The sequence below is a fragment of the Anopheles arabiensis genome, chromosome 2, assembly GCF_016920715.1.
Source record: "Anopheles arabiensis isolate DONGOLA chromosome 2, AaraD3, whole genome shotgun sequence".
Classification (NCBI taxonomy): domain Eukaryota; kingdom Metazoa; phylum Arthropoda; class Insecta; order Diptera; family Culicidae; genus Anopheles; species Anopheles arabiensis.
This window is the reverse complement of record NC_053517.1, coordinates 39,552,928-39,574,735: the sequence shown is the minus strand read 5'-3', so window position 1 is coordinate 39,574,735 and position 21,808 is coordinate 39,552,928. Positions and strand designations below refer to the sequence as shown.

Here is a 21,808-nt window from a genome sequence, read left to right as displayed (position 1 = left end):
GTAGGCGTGAAAAGATTGAGAAGCACACGCATAGAAATTGATTCGCTCAGGATCTCCTGGTTTCAACGAAGGAAAGCATTTTTTTACCTCCACGAGTTCGCTGAACGGAAATAACGTTCCCACCTCCAGCAACTATTTTTGTTAGCTTACTTTATTAATCTGATCGGTTTGACACGAGTAACAAAACGGGAGAAAACTAATATCAAACAAAAAAAGGACACACACTCAATAGAAAAGAAGCACCACGTGCGAAGCCACGTGAAGCCTAACGAAACCCAGTTTCCCAGTTGAGTATTTTCTCCCTTGATCCCTGCTTCGACGGTGCGGGAAAAAAGGGCCGCTAAGGACATTGGAATGGGACATGGCCATTATGGCCTATGCCCAGCCGAGCATCTCGTACACCGGGGCCCTCAGCCCGGTCAGCGTGAGGAATAGCCACACCAAACCGTAGAGCAGGAATGCCTTCGCCACCTTATCCAGCACGTACAGACACTTGAGCTGGATGCGTGCCTTGGGCAAGGTGGACAGCGGTTCCCTCATGCAGAACTGCCGTCCGCCCAGAATGATACGCCGCAGGTAGTCCTTCGTGTCGATCGCATCCACGTCCATCGTGAAGATGGTGTTATCCTCCGGCGAGAGATGCTTCGCTATCGCTTGATACTGGTGCGACTTAAAGTCCCACTGCCGGGTGGTGAAGAACTGCAGCAAGCTAAGCCCCTCCGAGACCATGTTCTGTATGCGGCACATGCTGGAGAACGAAAGCGGGAAGGGCAAAACAACAAAAAAAGTTATAAAAACCTCCCGAATTGCGCCGAAATTGCTAAATGAAGCCACTTACAATCGCTTCTGGCCGAAGCAGAGCATCAGAAAGTCGATGAAGTAAGCGGGCAGCCAGTGGAACAGCAGAACGCAGATGTTGTGGTACGTTTTGTTCATCGTAATGTCGCCGTCCGGGTACCAGACGCCGGCCTCGAACGGATACTCGTAGGCGGTCGCCTTGCCCAGATCCAGCACCTCCTTCCAGGTGGTTCGCTTCGTCTCGCGGCAAGTAATGTTGTACACCGGTATTTCCTTCGGCCTGTTACAAAGAAGAACATGAGTCGTTAGCATGTGGGAAACTGAACTGCTTCTCTCCTTGCCAACTTACATCCCCTCCATCTGGCCCAGGGTGTAGGCGATCGTGATCAGCCCATTGATGGCCAGATCGACGGGGATGACTTCCGCGTTGTATTCCCCGTTGCACAACATCGACCGGATGATGCCCTTGCCACCGGCCACCATGATGCCGACGGGACCGTTCAAACTGTCCACCCATCCTTCAACTGGCTCCGCATTGGCAGGGCACACTGGAAGGCAAGAGGGAGAGAAAAAGCGGATATTCGTTTGTTTTGTGGAAGATCGATCTTGAAGTCTCTCCGAGGACTTTGCACACTTACCGATGCTGGGCCGGACGATGCAAACACGCAGCTTGGAATAGGTGTCGCGCACCAGCATTTCCGCCAGCCGCTTCGAGTAGGTGTAGGTGTTCGGATGGGGCGTGAGCAAGTTCGGTGTGATCATGTCGAGCGCCTTCTCATCCATCCACTCCACGGTACGCATCAGATCGTACGGATTGTGATGGAAGTCGTGCACCTTCTCGGTGAGTACTTCCTGCGTATGGGGGTAATGGCAGAAATTGGTTAATAAAACCGGGGTCCGGTTCCGGGCAGACCGTGCAGAGCTCACCTTATCGCAGTAGCAGAATGCCGTGGACAAGTGTAGCAGCGCCTTCAGGCGCTTCATCTGCAGGCAGAGATCGAGGATACGCTTCGTGCCGATCGTGTTCATCTCGATCGCATCCTTCAGCCGCGCTTCGAGCTTCAGTGTGGCCGCACAGTGGAACACGATCTCGGCCGTGTCGATCAGCAGCTGCTCGTGCTCCGGGCTGATGCCGAGCTTGTCGCTCGTCACATCGCCCGGTATCGGGACGAGCTTTTTGTACACTTCCGGCTTTTCCTCCCGGATGCGCTTGAAAACCTGCAGCCGAAACAGAAACAGAGCATTTGGGCGGTGAGTTAATCGGTGATCGTTGCAATTATTGCAATCTAAACATTCAAATCGCGGCATCAACATGATTCTCTAATCGAGACGGATCTTAATTAATCTTGAGCTTTGTTCATGGCTTCAATTATTCCTCACACACACACACACACACATACACGAAGCAATTGAAACCCGTCATGGTGGCATGGGTTTCATACAGCACGGGCCAAATCGATCGTACCACGACGTACTTGCTCGATGAGGTACGCATGATGAAGTGTTTTTTGTTGTTGTTTGATGTACCCCTTTTGCCCTTCAAAGCCACAGGTGCCCCCGGGCGGAGCCAAAAGATCATCCTTTCCCAGTGCCCCCATTGACGTCAAGCGGGGCCGGGCCCGCCATGAATTAAGCCATCATTCTCCTCCCGTTGCTCAAGGTGCGTTATTTAATCATCTCGCACAGCAATGCTCTGTGGCGCGGTGTAATTGCGCTAGCGTTCGTTACTTACCGGTAGCTTGAGCCAATCCTCAATACGTGTTTGTGGCGATTTGCCGCGCTTCGGTCGCATCAGGACGTAAATGCGCTCCAGGTCGGAACAGGAGTAGAGCAGTTTTTCCAACAGCACCTAGGGAACCGATTTACCAGTTAAATGAGGCATCTCGTGGGAAGGTTGTCAGAAGGATTTATCGCAGGAGGAGGATCACTTACCTTGCCCATGAAACCGGATCCACCGGTGACGAAGATCGTTTTTCCAGTGTACCATGTTTGGACTGGTGTTTTCTTTACCAAATCTGGAATAGACGATAACTTTGATTATCAGAATTGTATGTTTCAATTAAATTGATTCTTTTACATGTAAAAGTAAACTTAAATTAGAGTTTTATCGTCGAAATAATCAACTCCAAAAAACTATCATGTTTGCATACAACAGTAAGAATTTTCATATCAAAATATTGGAGTCTTTTCTCTTACGATAATCCATTCTAGAGACATAAATTTGCTTGATCAAGCAGTCGGAATATTCCAATACATTTGTATTAGCACTCCATTTAACAAATACTTATTTCCGATAATGCTTTCGAGGTTATCCTGCGGAGTATCCTTTAACAATTTACAATTTTAGTAATTAGAATTATATTGAATGAATTAATTTCCATCACTAGTATTCAAGAAATTTCCAATACAAACTTTTTTTTTAATAATTCAGCAAGCTGAAGAATCACAGAAGTGAAATTTAAAAGATCGATCTATGAATAGTTACATTATGTTTGATTATTTTTTATCATTTCAAATCATTCTTCCTTTATGTTAACAATATGTAGATATTAATGTCCCATGGTACAGTTCTCAACTCGAACGACTCATTGGCCTGCTCGTCATGAGCTCAAGCCTAGAATGGACCGTCCTTCCCATAGCAAGGATTTGACTATCCGGCTGCGTGCTAATGGATTAAGTCTCGAAAGCCTGTATAGGCCGGGACATGTCCGCATAGGACGTTCCGTCAAATAGAAGAAGAATAAGAAGATATTAATGTAACATTAATACGGAAAATACTTTATCCGGCGAATAAATTATTGATCGATGATTATTCAATCTTAAGAAGCACCCTTCTTAGCATTATTTTTGGTATTATGTTTGTGTTGGAGCGTACAGTTCTTTGGCATTGGCAGGATTGGGTAATTAATACAAAACGTCTCGAAAAAAATATATAAACCAATTAATGTTGTTTCTTATTATTATATCCAATAATCTTCAATCATTGAGCTCAACTTTCACCTTAATCTCAAAAGATAAAACACGACGGAACTTAATGAACCCATTCCGCTTAAATTATCTCCTCGTGGCAGACCACAACGTAACGATCACACACGTGAACTTTCCCGCGCACTGCTGACCGGAAAGAGCGTATAATTTATTGCGTACATTTTTAATCCGCTCCCCAAAAGCACCGGACGCAAAAGTGATTACTGCCACATCAGTGCCCTGTTCAGATGGATCAGGTTCATTTTTAAGGTCGGAAGAACGCAAACGCAAATAAAGCAAAAATTGCTCATAATCTGTCACTGCTGTTACTATAAAAAAACGAGCTACTTGCTGGAACCTTCTCGTAGATTTGCAACAACAAAAAAAAGAATCACTCACAGATGGACAAGAATTTGACCTTCTTGAGAGGGTGTTACGTCGCTGCCGGTGGTGCAGAAACAAACAAAAAAACGAACCTCAAGGGTATGGAAATGTTCCAAATGCCCAAGGTCCGCCGGCCTTTGGGCGATTTCCACGGCGTGCGGCGTATTTTTCCCACCGAAACGAAAGTGAGCGCGCGGAGCTTTTCGACCATCGGATATCGGCCCGTGCCCTGTCTTCCTATGCGCAATAGCACGGCACGCCAGCTCATAACGCAACGGCAGCGTTCGCCACGCGCATATGCGCAAGCGGTCCCAAGGAAGGTCAATACGCAGCGCAGTGTTCTGTACTAGCGGCGATGCGTAGTGGGGGGGTTAGTACATCACACTTAAGACACCCGCCATACGCAAACCGTACGCAACGACTTTTCCAGACTTTTCCGCTCCGTTCACGCATGCAAACACTGGCGAGCGATCACGCATCCGGTCGCGTCGCGTTCTAAAGCCGTTGGACGACAACAGCATGCGCAACGAAAACGTTTTGCGCGTTGACACCAGAGTCGCGAGGGTTCAAAGCACGGACCATTTTGTTCGGGTGATTTATGACGGCGCAACTTTTGCCGGCCCTTTCCCTTCACCGTGCACTGGCTCCCCATGCCTGTCCGCTGGCAGTGCTGTCACGAAGAACTGTTTTAAACATTCGCTTTTAACAAACGCACACCCCTGTTGTATCTCGTTGCGAAGATGACTCTACACAGCAGTGCTTCATGATTGTTGCTGCTTCTCCAGCAAAGGTTGCCGTTGGCAACTGGGAACAAAAACTCAAACGGATGGCTTTACCTTTCATTTTTGGAGAGCAAATCTCTGCTTTGCGGGGGTATTGGGCAGTAGCGAATGATTTCACACAAAAATTAGCCTCTAAACACCAAACTTTTTGGACACCTGTTCGCTCGCAGCACGAGGTTGATTAATTGGCTTCGACGGCACAACAACAACAGCAGCAATAATAACAACGGTACACGAGTAGCACAGTACACACGCGACGGCGGTACGCGAACGACGACGAGTCTCCCCAACACGATGCTCCGGTTCCTCCAAGCTCCAAGCGTAGACTGCTGGCACTGCGCGGCCCGTTCGCTAAGTCTATGACTATCGTTAGTGCCCCCCGAAAAAAAAAACCACAGCTGAGTGGAGTTCCTTCGTTGCGATGGATGGCGATGGAAGGGGTTGCTGCACAAGGGTCAATCGCAGCAGGCGTATCTGTGGCTCGTTGGTTTGCCTGTGAAGCTCTACCTTAGCCGCCACAAAGCCGCAGCCGAACAGATGGAGAGAAAGCCCACTCAGTGCGGGTGCGTGCACTCTAGATCAAATTGGAACTCATGCTCTGTCCGAGTAATTAGACTGCGTTAGAAACGCTTTAACGTACGGCTGTTGTTAATCATCATTAGACTCTGCGGAAAGTTCATAGTGTCCAGTATTGTCCAGCCAATATTGTACGCGCTGCTCGCTGGAACTCAACTGCTCCGAACTAAAGTGTGAGCACATTCCACATCAGACGAGCTGCGGAGCTACGGAGACGAGATCAAATCATTCGTCACCATCTTGCAGTCTCTCCGAAATCTGAGCAAACTCCATCGCTTTACGTAATAGTCCCAAAAAAAAATGGTTTACCATTTCACCAACACCAGCACGACGAGGCTCCGGCACTTCAGACCCCAGTTTGTTGGGCCACGCGCTCAAAAACAGCTTCACGCTGGTGGCCCTGAAAAACGCAAAGAAACGCGCCCCTTCTTGGTTGGGCTGACGGGCTCGGATGGCGGGAGCTGAAAGCATACACATACGCTTGGGGACGGTACAGATTTGTGGCCGCTTTTGACCCGGTTGTTTCGAGCACGCAACGGCGGCACGGGGGCATTGCGCAACAACACACTCACTCTGCCCCGTCCTCAGTGGAGTGTGATTGAAATATTCGAATAATTCATCGTGCCGTCATTGGAAAAGTTTGGACATGCGTGTGTGTGTGTTTTTGTTGCGATGAGTGCACTTTTACTATACCGAACAAACCCGGGCAAAGGAACCCGCCAAGGACGTATCTAAGAGACCAGCATCATTTGCATCTGCGATCAGGCATATCAGGTTGAGGACATCTTATCACTCTTTTAATGGCGCTTGGAGTCTCTTCCCCGGATGGGGAAATCCCCGATAAAAACCTCTCAAACCAGGAATACCTAACCCCAAATCGATCGGGTTCGGGTTGCGGCATCAGATGCAGCCCGAAACTAGAACATAAACATCCTGTCATTTCTGTGGACAGGAAAACCTGTTTCCACTAGCAACGAGGCGCACAAGAGCGTAGCGTTTGATTGCACGCGCCACCACCAACCAACACAGTAGGCGGCATGGTGTTTGGCAGCAAATCGCGTGCATAGAAAGGGAAACTGTCGGCGCTGGGTACGGTGGACTGCTGTGTTGTGGACTACGTTCTCCACCGACAGTGCACTAGAAGATTCCGGCACAAGAAGTTGGAGCTTGTGTTTTAAAACCCGTTTCCCCAGTCCGGGGCTATAGTCGGGCCTGTAATCCGGCAGGGCTTAACGAAAGATTCAAATCGTAAGGTAAAAGGTATTTCGAAGCTGAATTGGGTGTTTATTGCATAATTTCAGCGATCGATTGGGTTTTTGGACTTACGGTGGTGTGAGGGAGGGGATATGATGAGGGGGTATTTATGCCTCAGGACTCAGAGGGGTGGAAAACGTTTGAAGTGAAGCATGCAAAACAGGTGCGAAGCCGTTATCGTTATTAGGACCTATTAAATGGGAGTTGGCCCGATAATCTCTCGCAAAAACGATCGTGCAGTAGCAACCGCTTATTACACTTTTTTTGTTGCATTTTACTATTTATACTGTAATATAGAAAAATATAAACAATAAGATGTATCCAACACTAATGGAACAACCCTTTGGTGTTGATACCTTGTTTTTTAGCTCCGAAATTCAAGCTTCATACAAATCACAAATTCAAAAATTTTAAGTCATTTTTGCCTTCCCCTTCGCACGATCAGTATAGAGCAGATCGAGAGGGAAATGGATTTAAAAATACCTTTCAAAACAAGTTCTTCAGGGCCAGTTTTTGGGCAAAGCTGAATTTGAAATGCATTTGAATATATTCCAGTACCGCTGGAGCTGGAAGTTGTCCGACCGGACTGCTTGCATAATTGTTGCTCTGGGACGGTATCGAAAGCTCTCGCTATTGCAACTCAGCCGCTGTACTTTTTTGATGGTTCTATTAGTGCGTGATGATCGTTGATGGTGCACCTTTGCCAATAAATCTTGATCTTCCGTCAAAGGGGAAGATGATGAACGTCGAGCTATCGTAAATATGTTCATCATCTTCTCCCTCTGGATGATAGTCTGCCTTTACGATGATAAATCGATGCCCATCTGCCGGATGGCTGCCGAATATTTTAAACTTATTTGCGACTTCCATTTTGGGGAGTTCACAGTCACGGACTGGGAATAAATTACGCGGTGACAAACGCATTTCGTTTGGCTGCTTTGCACAAAACGGCCGGTAGACGTACGTCCATCTTCCCAGCTATACAAATCAGGTCTAGGTCGTTCAGTGCGTCTTCGTACAAGCCCAGATCACCCATAAAACATACCGCAAAACCACAACGCACGATGTTCAATGCGCTTGTTTGGCTTTAGATCGAGAGCGTTTCGATTCCGCATTGGGCAGTTTACGATCGTTCCGCCTGTTAGTCAACAGCGTTCATGTGGTGACTCGCTCAGCAGACTCGCTCAAACTCCTGCAGCATTATGCAATGCGCAGGGGTTTAAAATATTGTGGTCTAACCGAATGCACCACCACCGCGCACGAATGGCTGTTTTCCATTTAAATGACACCGATAAGCGGGCCTATGCCTGCCTCTTCGGAATCGATCTAATGCACTCTTGGTGCCTGTTCGTAAAGCTGAGCTTTTAACGCTAACGCGATGGGGAGGTTTGAAAGATGTCACCGTGTGGTAAAGAATGTTTGTTCCCTTCTCCGAGCGATGGAGCGCCGCACGATCGTTCGTCGGTGCATAACCGCAAGCGAAAAGATATTTCCGTAAGCTTTTCACAGGTGGAGCAGATTGAATGGTGCCTGCAGCTGGTGGGAGATGTGGCTTAAGCAACATATTAAGACACATGATCGTGTATTGATTAATCGAATGAGGAAAAATATTCACCTTACCATGTTGAAATGTATAGGAGAAATTATTTTAAATATATATATTTTTGTTTTATTCAGGAGGGAATATAAAAAAAAATGTTACAATATGTCTTGTTCAATTCCAACTGCAAAAATATCTTTCAATAACATTTTCATTCCCTAATGCATCCATTTGATTGCTCATTTTCGCTCCATTCCTCCAAGCGGTGCCTTGCGATTGCGGAAGCTGATCGACACTTTTCTAATTACACGATCTCAACGGCGCGGTGACATAATTAGACGCCAAACCCACACCACTAATCGACAGATAATTGGGAAAGTTCGGTAAACCAGCAAATGGTCTCCCTAACGTTACGTCAATCTGCTTACAATTGTGCTGCTAAACTTTTGGATGATGAACGATTTATTGTTAGCGCAAACGATTTGACTTGACTTGGCTTAAGGTTGGCAAAACAATGGATTAATTGTTTGGCTTTGAGGTCGGATTAGATGGGCTTAAAATGTTGCCATTTTTTTTTCTTTTCTTAAGCAGCTACGACATTATCAACTCATCTTTTCCGTTGCGCACACTAAACCACGTGGCGTCAACCGCGTGCATGGCATTCTTTAAATGTCCGCAGAAGCGTGGAGGGCATTTTTATTGCCCGTACGATGAAAGGAGCCAAAACATAACAGGCAAAACAAACAGTACTATAAGGAAATACTGCATTTCCACACCACAGGCTGTTTGCAAGTGCGCGTGAGATGACAAGTACAAGGTCGTCCAGTTACTGTGATGCAGGTGATAGTACGTGCCCCGGGGGTGAAACTGGCTCACTCGGCCAGTGGTTGTGCATCCAACAGCTGAACCACAGTCTGGTCGACATTCTGTCATCGCTGGTCACACCGGAGGGGGTCAATGCGCCAGTTCACTGCACGCTGCATCGCTGTAATGAGTCAGCTAGAAAAGGAATTCGATCGAAACCGATCGACTCGTGCTCGACAGTTACTATCCGCAGCACCAAAGGGCGCACTAGTTAGGGCGCCTGCGAACGTTCAGCCAGGTTCGGAATTTCGTTGTCAAGTTGATGCCATGACATCTGCACGGTTAGTGGCGCGGTTCGTCCTCTAGCCTTCAGCCGGGTTGTTGTGTACGTACAGAACCCTTACGCACTAAGTAAAAGTGAATTTGTTGATCGAGTGCTGTCGATTGGCTGATTTTTTATGTCCCCTTAAGAGCAGAGACCTACTTTGAGATTCAATTGCAAGGGGAAGGGAAAATGGAAACCACAAAACATGCTTGACCAGTGCCATTTTATCTACCGAATGCTAGATGGTTCGCGAAAAGCTATATGTGTCTATTGATGCGTGCCTTAAACAGTCCCGTCCACTATTTGCACTGTTGCAGCTTGTTTTTGAACGCGCTTGTGTGTGTGTTTGCTAAATGCTGAGAGGAAAATAGGCTTCGCATGCAGGCACTACACAACAAACACGAGGGCGCACGAGATGAAGGATTGTCACTGCGTGCTGCACACGGTTGCATAAGGGACGGGCCAAACAACGACGCCATCCAATAACTGTTTACCGGTGCAAATGCGTTTGGCTGTCATGCTGCCATGCTAGCTTTTCTTTTTAAAGATCAAGGTGATCGTCGGTCGGTCGGTGTGATCGTGCGCGGATGTGTGTTTATCCGACGCAGGATGCACCTTTTACGATTTGTGTGTACGATTTCGCTAGTGGTCGAGGATCGTTGTGTAATCGATGCGATGCGTTCACTTTCCTGGTTTTACCACCTTAGTAACAGGGATTAAATTAGAAAGTGAATGCCTCCTTCCTGTTCTTTCAGTATGCTGAGACTACATTTGTTTACGATTGAAAAATCATAAAAATGTCTCCGTTTTGTAGTTCGTATGAAATATGGAACAATTTTCACGTCATTTTCCATTAATCGTTTACGCATTTTCCACCGTACTCATTCACCAGAAATGGCTCGATCGGTCGAACGGCTGTGTTGGCGGGCTGGCATTACGCTACCATGCGTGTCGAACAAGAAGCAACCATTTAATGCGTGGTTTCCTCGTCCGCACATTTGTAGGTCCTCTACGGTAGGACAGTTTTTGGAGGTGTTCCTCTCTTCTATGTCGTAGTCGGCCAGTGTTATGGCTTCGGTGACAGAGCGGTTGAACTTTCTCCGGTGTTGCTGTTGCGTCGTGTTGCGGAAATAAAGGAAAGCCAAAGAGCTTAACCGGCTAGCAGAAAATATTGGGGCAACGTTGCGATCAATGATGAAAAGCAAATAAAAGTGACAATTTGTTATTATTAAATATTTCAACTGGATTTTTCTAAATAAAATGAACCTTAAGTATGGGAGATTTACATACACAAAATTATTTTCTTTCAATATATTGCTTCTTAAGCAACAATATTTGTAGGCGTCAAATTTGTCTTTCATTGAAAATTAAATGAATAAATGAATTAAATTCATCTTGCGATAATATTAATACCAATTAGAAAGCACATCAAACCATGCTCAATAGTATCAGCTTGATACTATCACTTATTTCAGTATGTAGTTAGAACAACAAAAATATACAAACCAATTACAGGAAGTTCCCGAGATATGGTACCTCTTACACGCAGATGTGGTACCATCGGAGATACGCAGCGAAATTTGACAGTTTTTTGTAGCAAATTGTACTAATTTTAAACAATTGTTTTTTTTTTTTAAATTTGTTTATCTAATTACGACATCTAGCCTAGACTGGCCTACATAACTATTCTGGATTTTTCAATACACTGGCTAACATGGACCTAACTGAAATTAACATCATACAAAACATGGTGATATCGAATTACAAATAGGTAGCTATGACGAAAGTGAAAACGGTAAATAAATATATAAATAAATAACGTAATGCTTCTGATCGTCAATATGTGCCTCGAAGAATCATTTTAAGATTATTTACACTAACGCTAAGATCGACAGTATTGTATAAAGAACTAGATGCATTAACCATTAGAAGTAAATGGTGTTTGGAGCCAAATTTCGGCAAGTTGTCCTGAAATCAGTGCTGCCTTTTAAGACAATATGCCTTTTAGTCGAATTATAAAAATCACTTCTTATCAGTGGTTTCTGCTCGCTCCGCATTAATAGCGTATATCAGCGACAATATGTACTGGATTGGAGGATATGCTCATATAGCTAACGTCCTCCCTGGTCGAGCGTCATGCGATATTTTTTATTTATTGATGAAGATTACGTAGTCTAATTAAATGGACACTTTTACTTAGCAGCATTAGTTGAAGGTTGCGGTTATTAATTTTTACTTTAAATCTGGCGAGCATTATCCTAGAAAAAAAGTCTTTACTTGATCGTATGTAAGCTTATGGTGAATTGAACAGCTGTTTTTTTTCAGATGAAATAAAAACGAATCGTAATAGTAACCTTTAACATCAATGTTAGAGCTAGAACCATACAAGATTATAGATGTGTTCACGCCCAAAGCGTAACCTAATCGTTGTATATACTAGTGTTAAGGATAGAATAAGGATGAGATTTGGTTAGTGTAAGAATAATTGCAAAATAAAGTATAGTCTAAGCTCGTAAGGCGTCTCAGCAACATCATTATTTATTTGCGTCAAAGTACAAGATGAATAGGCTAAAAATAAAAACATTTTTCAACACGTATTTTATTTCGTTTTTGTCATTAAAATATCCAACAATCTCAAACTCCCATAGTTCATAATTTTAAGAAAAACGGTTTTCCAAGCATAGAAAATAGATATTAGCAATAAATGGCATACTTCCAATACAATCCTTCCGAAACTATAATTTGATAGGATGATAAAATATGTAGCTAATTAAAAAAAAGCTTAACAACCTGACTTCCACTTACAACTGTTTTTTTAATTAATTTTTGTACTGAATTTGAGAATGTTCTTATACTTGGAAACGAGAGAGATCGCAGCTCAGAAAGCTCAACAACGCCTCACACGGCTCAACCGTGCAAAACCGAAACCAAAATCAAGGAAGTGCCCGGGTGCAAATAAGTTGCATTTTTCACGCGAACCATTTGACTTTGGCAGCACGGTTAGTGTGTGTGTTTTGGTGTGTCCCAAAATTAGAACCGATCGCACGATTCGTGTGCGTGTGGGGTTCGATTGCGTTCGCCTGTGAGTAACGCACGGGCAAAGAATCGCCAGAATCGGTTTGATTTGGCGATCTTCGCACCGACCCAAACACCCACCTTTCCCCGCCACCCTCCAAAAATGGCCTAGCCGTGGGCGTCTGGCGGAAACAGTTTGGCACCTTGCACCGGTCCGGGCGCTGCTTCGGGTGCGTTAAAATTAGAAAGTGATCACACCCGCACGTCATTGACAATGAAATTGCGCCCTTCGGATTATTTAAAAGTCTCACCGCTCAGGGCCATCCAACGCTAGTTCACCGACGACTGCCGCAGGTCCTTGAACGTGGTGATCGAACAGATCGAAGCAAAGATTTGCTAGTGCTAGACAACTAGTGAAAAGTTGGAGAAGGCTACAAAGGGTGAAAGTGGTACCGAGTGTGAGTTCCTAACCAGCGTGTGTGAGTGACGAATCCCGTTCCCAGGAAGCGTCCAGGATGGTACGCAAGCAAAACAGCGAAGAGGTGATCCCGCAGGTGATCGTGACGGAGCAGGAGCAGCAGCCGGGCGGCGATGGCGGGCGTTCGATGTCGCGCGAAGGCACCTACTCGCGGGAACCGTCCCGGGAGCGCAGTTCCCGCTCGGTCTCGATCTCGCGCCTCCGGGTGGACGATCCGCTGCGCAAGGAGATGATGCTGGTGCGCGAAAAGTCGCCGTTCGAGATTGGGGAGAACCGCAACGTGCAGGTCGCCTCCTGCAAGGCCATCATCGACAAGGCGCTGGTGATGGACGTGTCGGGCGGTGTGACGAACGTGGACGAGTACATCTCGCTCTTCTTCTCGTCCGGCTGCGTCATCGACGAGGCGTCCTGCAAGGACATCTCGACCGCAGTCGAGGTGACCATCATCGAGGAGGAGGAGGAGCGGCCCGAGCTGGTGGTGATGCCGCTGGTGGAAGAGGAACCGCCGGCGGTTGACGAATCTCAGGACAAAAAAAAACTTCGACGGACCAACTTGAAGATAGCCGCGAAAACGAACCCCCAGCGGTGGGTGATGCGGCGGCCGGTGATGGTGACGTAGCGGCGGCCGAAGACACCGAACCGTTGGAGGGTGAACCGATTGAAGGCGACGAGCAGGCGGTGGACGAGGCGGACGGTGCCGGCGAGGGCGAGGAGGGCGCAGCGCGCGAGCTTGAGCCGACGGGCGCAGTCGCTGCCGCCGACGGCGAGCCGAACGACGATGAATCTGATTTAAAAGAGGACGGCGACGAGTCCGAGGAGTCTTATAGCGAATCGGAGGAACTATCGTCAGAACTATCCTACTCCTACAGCGACATGTCCGTTGACGAAGTGGATCCCTCCCAGTGGCGCGTGTTCCACGAGGATGAGGACGAGATCGCGCTGATCAAGTTCGAGCAGGAGGAGAAGACGCCCGAGCCGACGGAGAAGGAGAAGGACGCCGAGTTCCAGCGACTCCGGAAGGCGTCGCGACCACCGCTATACCTCACCAAGCTGACGGACCGGAGCGCCCCGGCCGGGTCCACCATCAAGCTACAGTGCACGGTCGAGGGCCAGGAGGTGACGGTGCGATGGCTCAAGAACGATCAACAGATTGAGCGGACGCCCAACCTGCAGACGTCCGCCGCCGACGGCCTGTACACGCTCACCATCAAGCACCTGAAGCACTCGGACGCGGGCGAGTACAAGATACTGGCGAAGAACCGGGGCGGCGAGATACCGTCGGTGGCGCACGTCAAAGTGTACGACGCGATCAAGCCCAAGTGTCAGTTGCCGTTCTTTGTGAAAATCAGAGGTAAGTGTGATGGCGTGCTGCTGCTGCGGCCGCGAGCGCTGCCGTTGTGTAACTGTGTCTACTTCTTTCCCCAGACTACTTCCACCATGCATTGAACGACCTTGTGATCGAGGCTAGGATCATGTTCCAGAAGGAATACGAGCCGACCATCACCTGGCTGAAGGACGGGGAACCGATCGTGCTCGATCAGCGGATCGGGGCCACCTTCGAGGGGGAGGAAATCTTCCAGCTCAACATTTACGACCCGACGCCGGAGGACAGTGGCCGGTACACGTGCATCGCCGAGAATGAGGCGGGCCGGTGCCAGATGTCCCACACGGTCGACTTCGTGGACAAGGTGCCGTACATGCGGCTGCCCGGCATCACCAACGCCGACCGGAAGCAGCTGACGGAGGAGGAGATCGAGGAGCGCAAGCGCGAGGAGCTGCGCATCAAGACGGAGGCGAAGGAGCGGCTGGCGGGCGGTGGCCGCACGGCCCGGGGCGGCGACGACGTGCACGAACCGTACGAGTCGGAATCGTACGTGATTCGCGACTCGAAGAACAAGCTCGCGTGGGCCGGGCAGCTGCACAACGTCACCACCACGAAGGGTGCGATCGTGAAGATGACCTGCTCGGCGAATGGGCCGCTGCCAATGTTCAAGTGGCAGCGGAATGGGCGCGCGATCGACTTTGGCGATCACGTGAAGCTGATGAACAGTGGCGCGATCGGGCAGATCGTGATCAACGGCGTGACGCGCAAGGATGCGGGCGAGTACACCTGCACGGCGAAGAACAGCCACAACGAGATCAAGACGACGTGCGTGCTGAAGGTGATCACGCTGCCGTCGGCCGAGACGACGCCGGCCACGTTTACGCGCGCGGTCAAAGGTAGGTCGTGGGGGGAAGGCATCTTGGACCTAACAGGGATGTCATCTAACGCGCTCGCTCGCCTTCTGTTTTGTTTGCCTCCTTGCAGAGTTCTACGACATCCGGGCGGACGATCTCGTGCTCGAGGTGAACGTGCACGGTCTGCCGAAGCCGACGATCAGCTGGCAAAAGGACGGCGAGGACATCGTGCTCGGCGACAAGCTGCTGATCAACCGCGAACCGAACGGCGTGTACCAGCTGTGCATCCACAAGCCGGCCCCGGCCGACTGTGGCGTGTACGAGTGCCGGGCGGTCAACTCGGCCGGCACCGCCAAGGTGTCGCACGAGGTGAGCTTCACCTCGAAGGATAAGTTGATCCACGTGCAGCACATCGAGCACGCGGACTACTTTAAAAGGCGGCTCGAGGAGAAGGAAGCGGCCAGTCTACTGTTGACGGCGGAACCGACTCCACCAACCGACCAGCAGCAGCAGCAGCAGCCGGCTAGCCAAGCCCAGTCACAGGCACAGCAGCAAGCGGAACCGGCGGCAACAGACGAGCCCGTGCCACCGGTCGAACCAGCAGAAGGGGAAGCCGGCGAAGTAGATACAGAAGCGCCGGCACCGGAAGCTACTGCACAAGAGCAAACGGCAGCAGCAGCTCCAAAGCCAAAGTTCAAGGCAATGCCGGGCCGCCGCCGCTTCGAGGATGGGCCGGTGGAACCGTTCGTCATACGCGACTCCAAGAACCGGCTGATGTGGGAGACGAAGCTGAAGAACCAAACCGTGCCGGCCGGCAAATCGATCAAGCTGACGTGCAGTGTGACTGGGCCGCAGCCGACCTGGCGCTGGATGAAGAACGGCAAGCCGCTGGTCTGGAGCAAGAGCGTGGTGAACGCGACCAAGGTGGAGTTCGGGTGCGTGCGCATCACGCCGACGACGGTGGCCGACTCGGGCGAGTACACGGCGTACGCGAAGAACAGCTTCGGCGAGATCGAGTGCTCCTGCACGGTGACCGTGTTCGCGACGGAAAAGGACATCGAAACGGTGCCGACGTTCACGCGGGTCATCGGTAAGGTCGTTGTGGATTGGATGGGGTTAGGAATTGAGGTACTGATGCCAACCCGTTTTCGTCATTGCAGACTACTACGACTCTCTAGTGGACGATCTGATCCTGGAGGTGCACGTGCGCGGTGTTCCCGATCCGAAGCTGACCTGGGAGCGGGACGGGATGGAGTTTACCAACGAGACGGATCGCGTGATCATCTCCCGCGAAGGCAACGGCGTGTACCGGTTGAGGTAAGTTGAGTGATCTGACTGACTGACTGACCCTATTTTTATAGATACTTTGAGATCTCGCTCATTCAGATCTGATTTAACACGATTCCCAATCCCTTTCTTCGTAGCATCCACAATCCCGAAAAGCTCGACGGTGGCAAGTGGGTCGTGACGGCCAAGAACCACGCCGGCGAGGAGAAGCTGAAACACTCGGTCACGTTCAAGGGGCGCGAATTCTACCAGAGCCAGCTGACGCACGGTATCTACCATGCGGACAAGCAGATCACGCGCTCGGAAGAGGACGGCTTTGTGTACGGTACGCGGTCGCGCTCCGTGTCCCGTGCACCCTCCGTCGCTCACCAGGCCGGTCCCGAGCCGGACATTTCGGCCGTCGTCGAAGCGCTGGCAGCGGTTGAGGCGACCACCGAGGATGCGCCCGCTGCCGGAGCGGCCGCGGAAGGTGCCGAGCCGGCTGCGGATGCAGCGGACGCACCGGAAGAACCGAAGAAGAAGAAGGAACCGAAACAGTGGCGCAAGAACTTGCAGGGCCTGCTGAAGGGCCGCATCCCCGGCCCGATCGCGGAGGAGCCCACTAAGCACAAGGTGGTGGAGGTACTGCAGAAGCTGTACTTTGAGGCGAATCTGAAGAACCAAACGGTGGCGGAGGGATCACAACTGAAGCTGGTGTGCTCGTGCGTCGGTCCGAAGCCGACGATCAAGTGGTTCAAGAACAACATTCCCCTCGTCTGGAGCAAGAACGTGAAGAACGACACGAAGATGGGGGTCGGCGCGGTCCACATCCTGTCGGCCGAGCTGAACGACTCCGGCACGTACAAGTGTACGGCGAGCAATGCGGTCGGCGAGGTGGAGACGACCTGCAAGGTGATCGTGTACCCGGTGCCGGAGAAGCAGCACGTTGCGCCGAGCTTTGTGCGCAATGTTAAGGGTAAGTGCTCGCGTTGTTTGTTTGCAGAGGAGAGCACGATCCTCATTGGAATTTGTTTGTCTTTTTATTCCCCTTCCCCAGAGCACTACGACATCCAGACGAACGATCTGGTGCTGGAGGTGAACGTGCGCGGCAACCCGATGCCCACGATCAAGTGGCTGCGGGACGGCATCGATCTGGTCGATCCGACGGGCGAGAAGTTCTTCCCGATGCGCGAACCGGGCGGTGTGTTCAAGCTGACCATCCACGACCCGCAGGCGAAGGACGAGGGCCAGTACGCTTGCGAGGCCACGAACGTGGTCGGCAAGGACGTGCTGCGCCATGCCGTCCGGCGCATCATGGAGCGCAAGATCGCCGAAAGCCACGTGTTCGGCATTCGGTACCACGACCCGAACCTGATGAAGCACGGCGTGTACGAGGAGCCGCCGAAGCCGGAACCGGCACCGAGACCGCACCGGGAGTTTATCTTCCTCGAGGACGGTTCGTACTACATCCGCGGCCAAACGCCCGAGCATCTGTGGGAATGGGAAACGGATACGAGCGCGCCGAGCGAGTACGAGGACTACGTGTCGCCGGAACCGGAGCCCGAGCCCGAGGTGCCCGAACCGGAACCCGAGCCGGAACCGGCACCGGTCGAGAAGGTACCTTCCCGGTCGCCGTCGCCCGACTTTTTGATCAAGACGCCGCCACCGCCACCACCGAAGCAGCCGGAACCGGTCGAGGCGGACGATGAGGATGAGGATGAGGAGGACGAGGATGAGGAGGAGGCACCGCCGCCACCGCCGAAGCGTGGCCCGAAGATTAAGAAGCTGCGCAAGAAGCGCGTCCTGCAGCCGCAGGTCGTGCCGGAAGAAGAGGCGGCGATCGCTGCACCGGCCGCACCGGTACCGGAACCGCCGAAGGAGGTTGCTCCACCGGTGGAAGTGGCAGCTCCCGCCGAGGGAGAACCGGCTGAGGATAAGGACAAGCTGCGCAAGGAACGGTATCTGCGCCTCTTCCCCGAGCTGAACCCGGACGAAGCGAAGCGCGTTGATGCGCGGGCGGTGTTGCGCTTCGGCAGCACGCTGCACGACATCAACATCGTGGAGGGCAAGCCGGTGCGTCTGTTCTGTACCGTGCTCGGCTCGAAGGCCGACTTCAAGTGGTACAAGAACGGCGAACCGATGGAGTTCACCAAGCAGATCAAGAACCTGTCCGACGCGCAGGAGGGCACGGGCGTGATTGCGTTCAACAAGGCGTCCCGGGACGACACCGCCGACTACGAGGTGGTCGTGAAGGACAAGTCGGGCGCCGTCATCCGCGGTACCTGCCGGCTGAACGTGCTGCCGGCGCCGGTGCGCATCCCGGTGGCGGAGGGCGAAGCGCCGCGGTTCGTGCGCTGCATGACGCAGCACTACGATCTGCGCGTGGACGATCTGGTGCTGGAGACGCAGATCAAGGGCACGGGCCCGATCAAGGTGGAGTGGTTCCTGGACGGCATCATCATCGAGAACAACGAGAAGTTCATCCAGATCCGCGAACCGCACGGCATCCACAAGCTGTGCCTGCACAATCCGCAGATCCGCGACAACGGCCGGTACCTGGTGAAGGCGAGCAACGACTTCGGCACGGAGGAGCTCAAGTACACGCTGCGGTTCGAGGGCAAGGCGGCCGCGATGCCGATGTACCACATGCACCACGCGGACAAGCGCCGCACGTTCGAGGAGGAGAAGGTGGTGGAACCGAGACAGCACCGGGAGGTCGTCTTCCTGGAGGACGGCTCGTACTATCTGAAGGGCCAGACGCCTGAGCGGTTCTGGGAGTGGGAGACGGACACGGAGGCGGAAAGCGAGTACGAAGAGTACGTGCCCGGTGACACCTCGAGCGAGGAGGAGGAGGCCGAAGCCGAGGAACAGCCGGAAGCGGAGGAACAGCCGGCGGAGAAGCCGGCAACGCCGGCCAAAACACCGCAGCCTGCCCCGCCAGCTGCAGCCGAGCAGGAAGAGGAAGCGGAAGAAGCGGAGGAGGAAGAGGAAGAGGTGGAATCGCCCCCGAAACCGGTCAAGCGCGGTCCGAAGATCAAGAAGCTGCGCCGCAAGCTCCCCAAGCAGCCGGCCCCCGAGCAGGTGGTGGAGGAACGGCCGAAGGAGGTGCCGCGCCAGCGGGAACCACAGCCGGGCGCCCAGCCGAAGGTCAAGCTGAGCCAGCTGATCTCGAGCGGCAAGAGCCTGGCACCGCCCGAGGTGCCGCGCGTCAAGCGCTGGAAGAAACCGATCGAGGTCGAGTTCATCTCGCATCTGCGCAGCGGCACGATCAAGAAGGGCAAAAACCTGACGCTCAACTGCTGCTGCTCGGACGCGGCCAAGATTGAGGTTACCTGGCTGAAGGACGACGAGCCGCTGGTGATGGGACCGCGCTGCCGCAGTGACGTCACGCGCCAGGGCTACTGCACGCTCGATCTGGTCGACCTGCGGCTGGAAGACACGGGCGTGTACAAGTGCGTCGCCAAGACGGCGAACGGTACGGCGACCGACTCGTGCCGCATCACCGTGTTCGAGCTGGAGAAGAAGGACGAGGTTGAGCTGGTGCCGCCGACGTTCATCACACCGCTGAGAGGTAAGTGCGCTTGATGCGATCGCTTTTTGCATCTCCTAACATTGCCCCTCTTTGTTGCTCTTCTCCCTCTTCCCCCCGAACAGAACTGTACCATCCGACGACGAACGATCTGCACCTGGAGATCCGGGTGCGCGGCAACCCGGTGCCGACGTTCCGCTGGATGTACGACGGCATCCCGATCCTGCAGAGCAACGCCAAGTACGAGATCTTCAACCAGCACTACTACGAGAACCGCACCAAGATCACGACGGTGCAGCTGATCATCAACGATCCGCAGCTGCGCGACAGCGGCAAGTACACGCTGATCGCCAGGAACGACGTCAAGTCGGTCGAGATGTCGCGGCAGGTGTCGATCCCGCTCCGCTTCGACCAGCGGGTCCAAACGCACAAGCACAAGCGCATGGACGATGTGGTGGTGGAGAACGAGGCGCCGCGCGTCCTGCCGAAACCGCCCACGCCCGAACCGGAACCGGTACCGGAGGAGCCCGTGCCGGAACCGACCGAAGGGGACGAGCAGCCGGAGGAGGAGGAGGCGGAGGAAGAAAAGGAAGACGAGGAGGATGAGGAGGAGGAGGAGGAGTAGTGAGACGGTTGCAAAGGGCAGCTTTCTACCATAGGCTTAAGGTTGTAGACCGTTTAAGACTGTTTTTATTTATTTGTGTAGCCCAGTTTTTCTACTTGTAAATGATGGCGCTCATCGTCCATAACTGTGTGTGCGTGTTTTGATGTGCTTTAGATAATAAAATAAATATTCACTCGCGAGAATGTGATAAAGAAAGGTCTTGTGTCTTGGTGGCTTTTCTTTGTGACCTCAAGCATCAGTTTGCCCAGTTTTGAGCGAACTTCATACCCGAAAATATTGAAATCGATCCATGTTTGGCATTGTATAAACAGTAATCAAATTTGATACATTAATTCCCCAGAAATTATTGTTCAAGGTGATGAGGTAATACAAACAGCAAATGAGCTAATCATGCAGTACGTAAATTGCTCAGCAGACAGATTATCTGCTAAAATTACATAAGATACCGATCGATTGGCGATCGTACCGTTGGCGTCCTTGTGAATCGTTGGCCCGATCGTAACCTTGATTAGATTTTCCGGCATTGCACTGCATCGAGCAATTCCATTTCAATGTTACACAAATTGTGCAAAAGCATCGGAAGTCGAGATGAGAAGAATGAATGAGAAGGGATGAGTTTGTTTAGTGCTTTTAAGTGAATGCACTAACTGTGTTCACCTAACTATTTTTCTGTAATTTTTCCGTTCGTCTACATGAAATTTGCCCGTTAAATTGATGAAAGATCGATGAATTAGGCAGGCTTTTCTGTGGACAATTCCCCATAGAGATTAGCACGAGAAAGAGAGATCGAATGCAGTTGACAAGGTACAAAGGATGTGATGCCGCTCTGGTTCAGAACTTTTAGAACAATTAACTGGTTGGTCTAAATACTTTGAAAAAGAACGATATTTGGAAGTCTAATCGAAAGAAAGGTTTGCATCCAACACACGTCACATCATCTGAAATTGATCCATAGAGGACTTGTTATATTGTTGATTGTTGATTGATTATGATACGGACGGAGCGTAATCACATACCCAGTTTGCCCTATTTTCTCACAGCAGCAAAACTACAACAAAGCTGCTACGTTTCTTAGCAACCACGTTGCTATGTTTGGGATGGAAATTAATACCGATCTGTACATGATCGCACACCACACATCCGATCGGCGCTCTGTCACACGCTGTTTTGGGGATGAGTTCATTCGCTAATAAACTCACAACGCAACACAAGGGAAAAGTCCCGTTTTGCTCTGTTTATGTTTGTTTTTGGAGGTTTGCGGGTGGTGATTATGTTGGACATGGGTGA

At 51.0% G+C, this 21,808-nt stretch overlaps 2 protein-coding genes across 2 annotated transcripts; one reads left to right on the top strand and one right to left on the bottom strand.

Annotated features, from left to right (window-relative positions):
* Window positions 1-133: 133 nt before the first annotated feature.
* On the bottom strand, window positions 134-5,285 carry LOC120894187 (putative fatty acyl-CoA reductase CG5065). Its single transcript, XM_040296622.1, has 8 exons — window positions 4,986-5,285; window positions 2,731-2,813; window positions 2,531-2,647; window positions 1,726-2,016; window positions 1,437-1,650; window positions 1,148-1,346; window positions 839-1,078; window positions 134-748 (listed from the first exon to the last, which is right to left on the bottom strand). The coding sequence occupies exons 1-8, from the start codon at window positions 4,990-4,992 to the stop codon at window positions 376-378; spliced, it is 1,524 nt and encodes a 507-aa protein (XP_040152556.1). The 5' UTR covers window positions 4,993-5,285; the 3' UTR covers window positions 134-375.
* Window positions 5,286-12,960: 7,675 nt separating this feature from the next.
* LOC120898190 (muscle M-line assembly protein unc-89) lies at window positions 12,961-20,716 on the top strand. Its single transcript, XM_040303676.1, has 8 exons — window positions 12,961-13,427; window positions 13,487-14,274; window positions 14,349-15,143; window positions 15,232-16,191; window positions 16,262-16,418; window positions 16,526-17,343; window positions 17,425-19,938; window positions 20,022-20,716. The coding sequence occupies exons 1-8, from the start codon at window positions 12,961-12,963 to the stop codon at window positions 20,519-20,521; spliced, it is 6,999 nt and encodes a 2,332-aa protein (XP_040159610.1). The 3' UTR covers window positions 20,522-20,716.
* The last annotated feature ends 1,092 nt before the right edge of the window (window positions 20,717-21,808 follow it).

What these genes read in the sequence shown, in the direction of transcription:
- LOC120894187 (XM_040296622.1), bottom strand. An exon ending in AGGATTGGCTCAAGCTACCG is followed by an intron (nt 2,017 to 2,530) that starts GTAAGTAACGAA and finishes TTTCGGCTGCAG; the next exon opens with GTTTTCAAGCGCATCCGGGA. An exon ending in CATTCTGCTACTGCGATAAG is followed by an intron (nt 1,651 to 1,725) that starts GTGAGCTCTGCA and finishes CCCCATACGCAG; the next exon opens with GAAGTACTCACCGAGAAGGT.
- LOC120898190 (XM_040303676.1), top strand. Translation starts at nt 12,961, where the DNA reads ATGGTACGCAAGCAAAACAGCGAAGAGGTGATCCCGCAGGTGATCGTG. An exon ending in GTTTACGCGCGCGGTCAAAG is followed by an intron (nt 15,144 to 15,231) that starts GTAGGTCGTGGG and finishes GCCTCCTTGCAG; the next exon opens with AGTTCTACGACATCCGGGCG. An exon ending in GACGTTCACGCGGGTCATCG is followed by an intron (nt 16,192 to 16,261) that starts GTAAGGTCGTTG and finishes TCGTCATTGCAG; the next exon opens with ACTACTACGACTCTCTAGTG.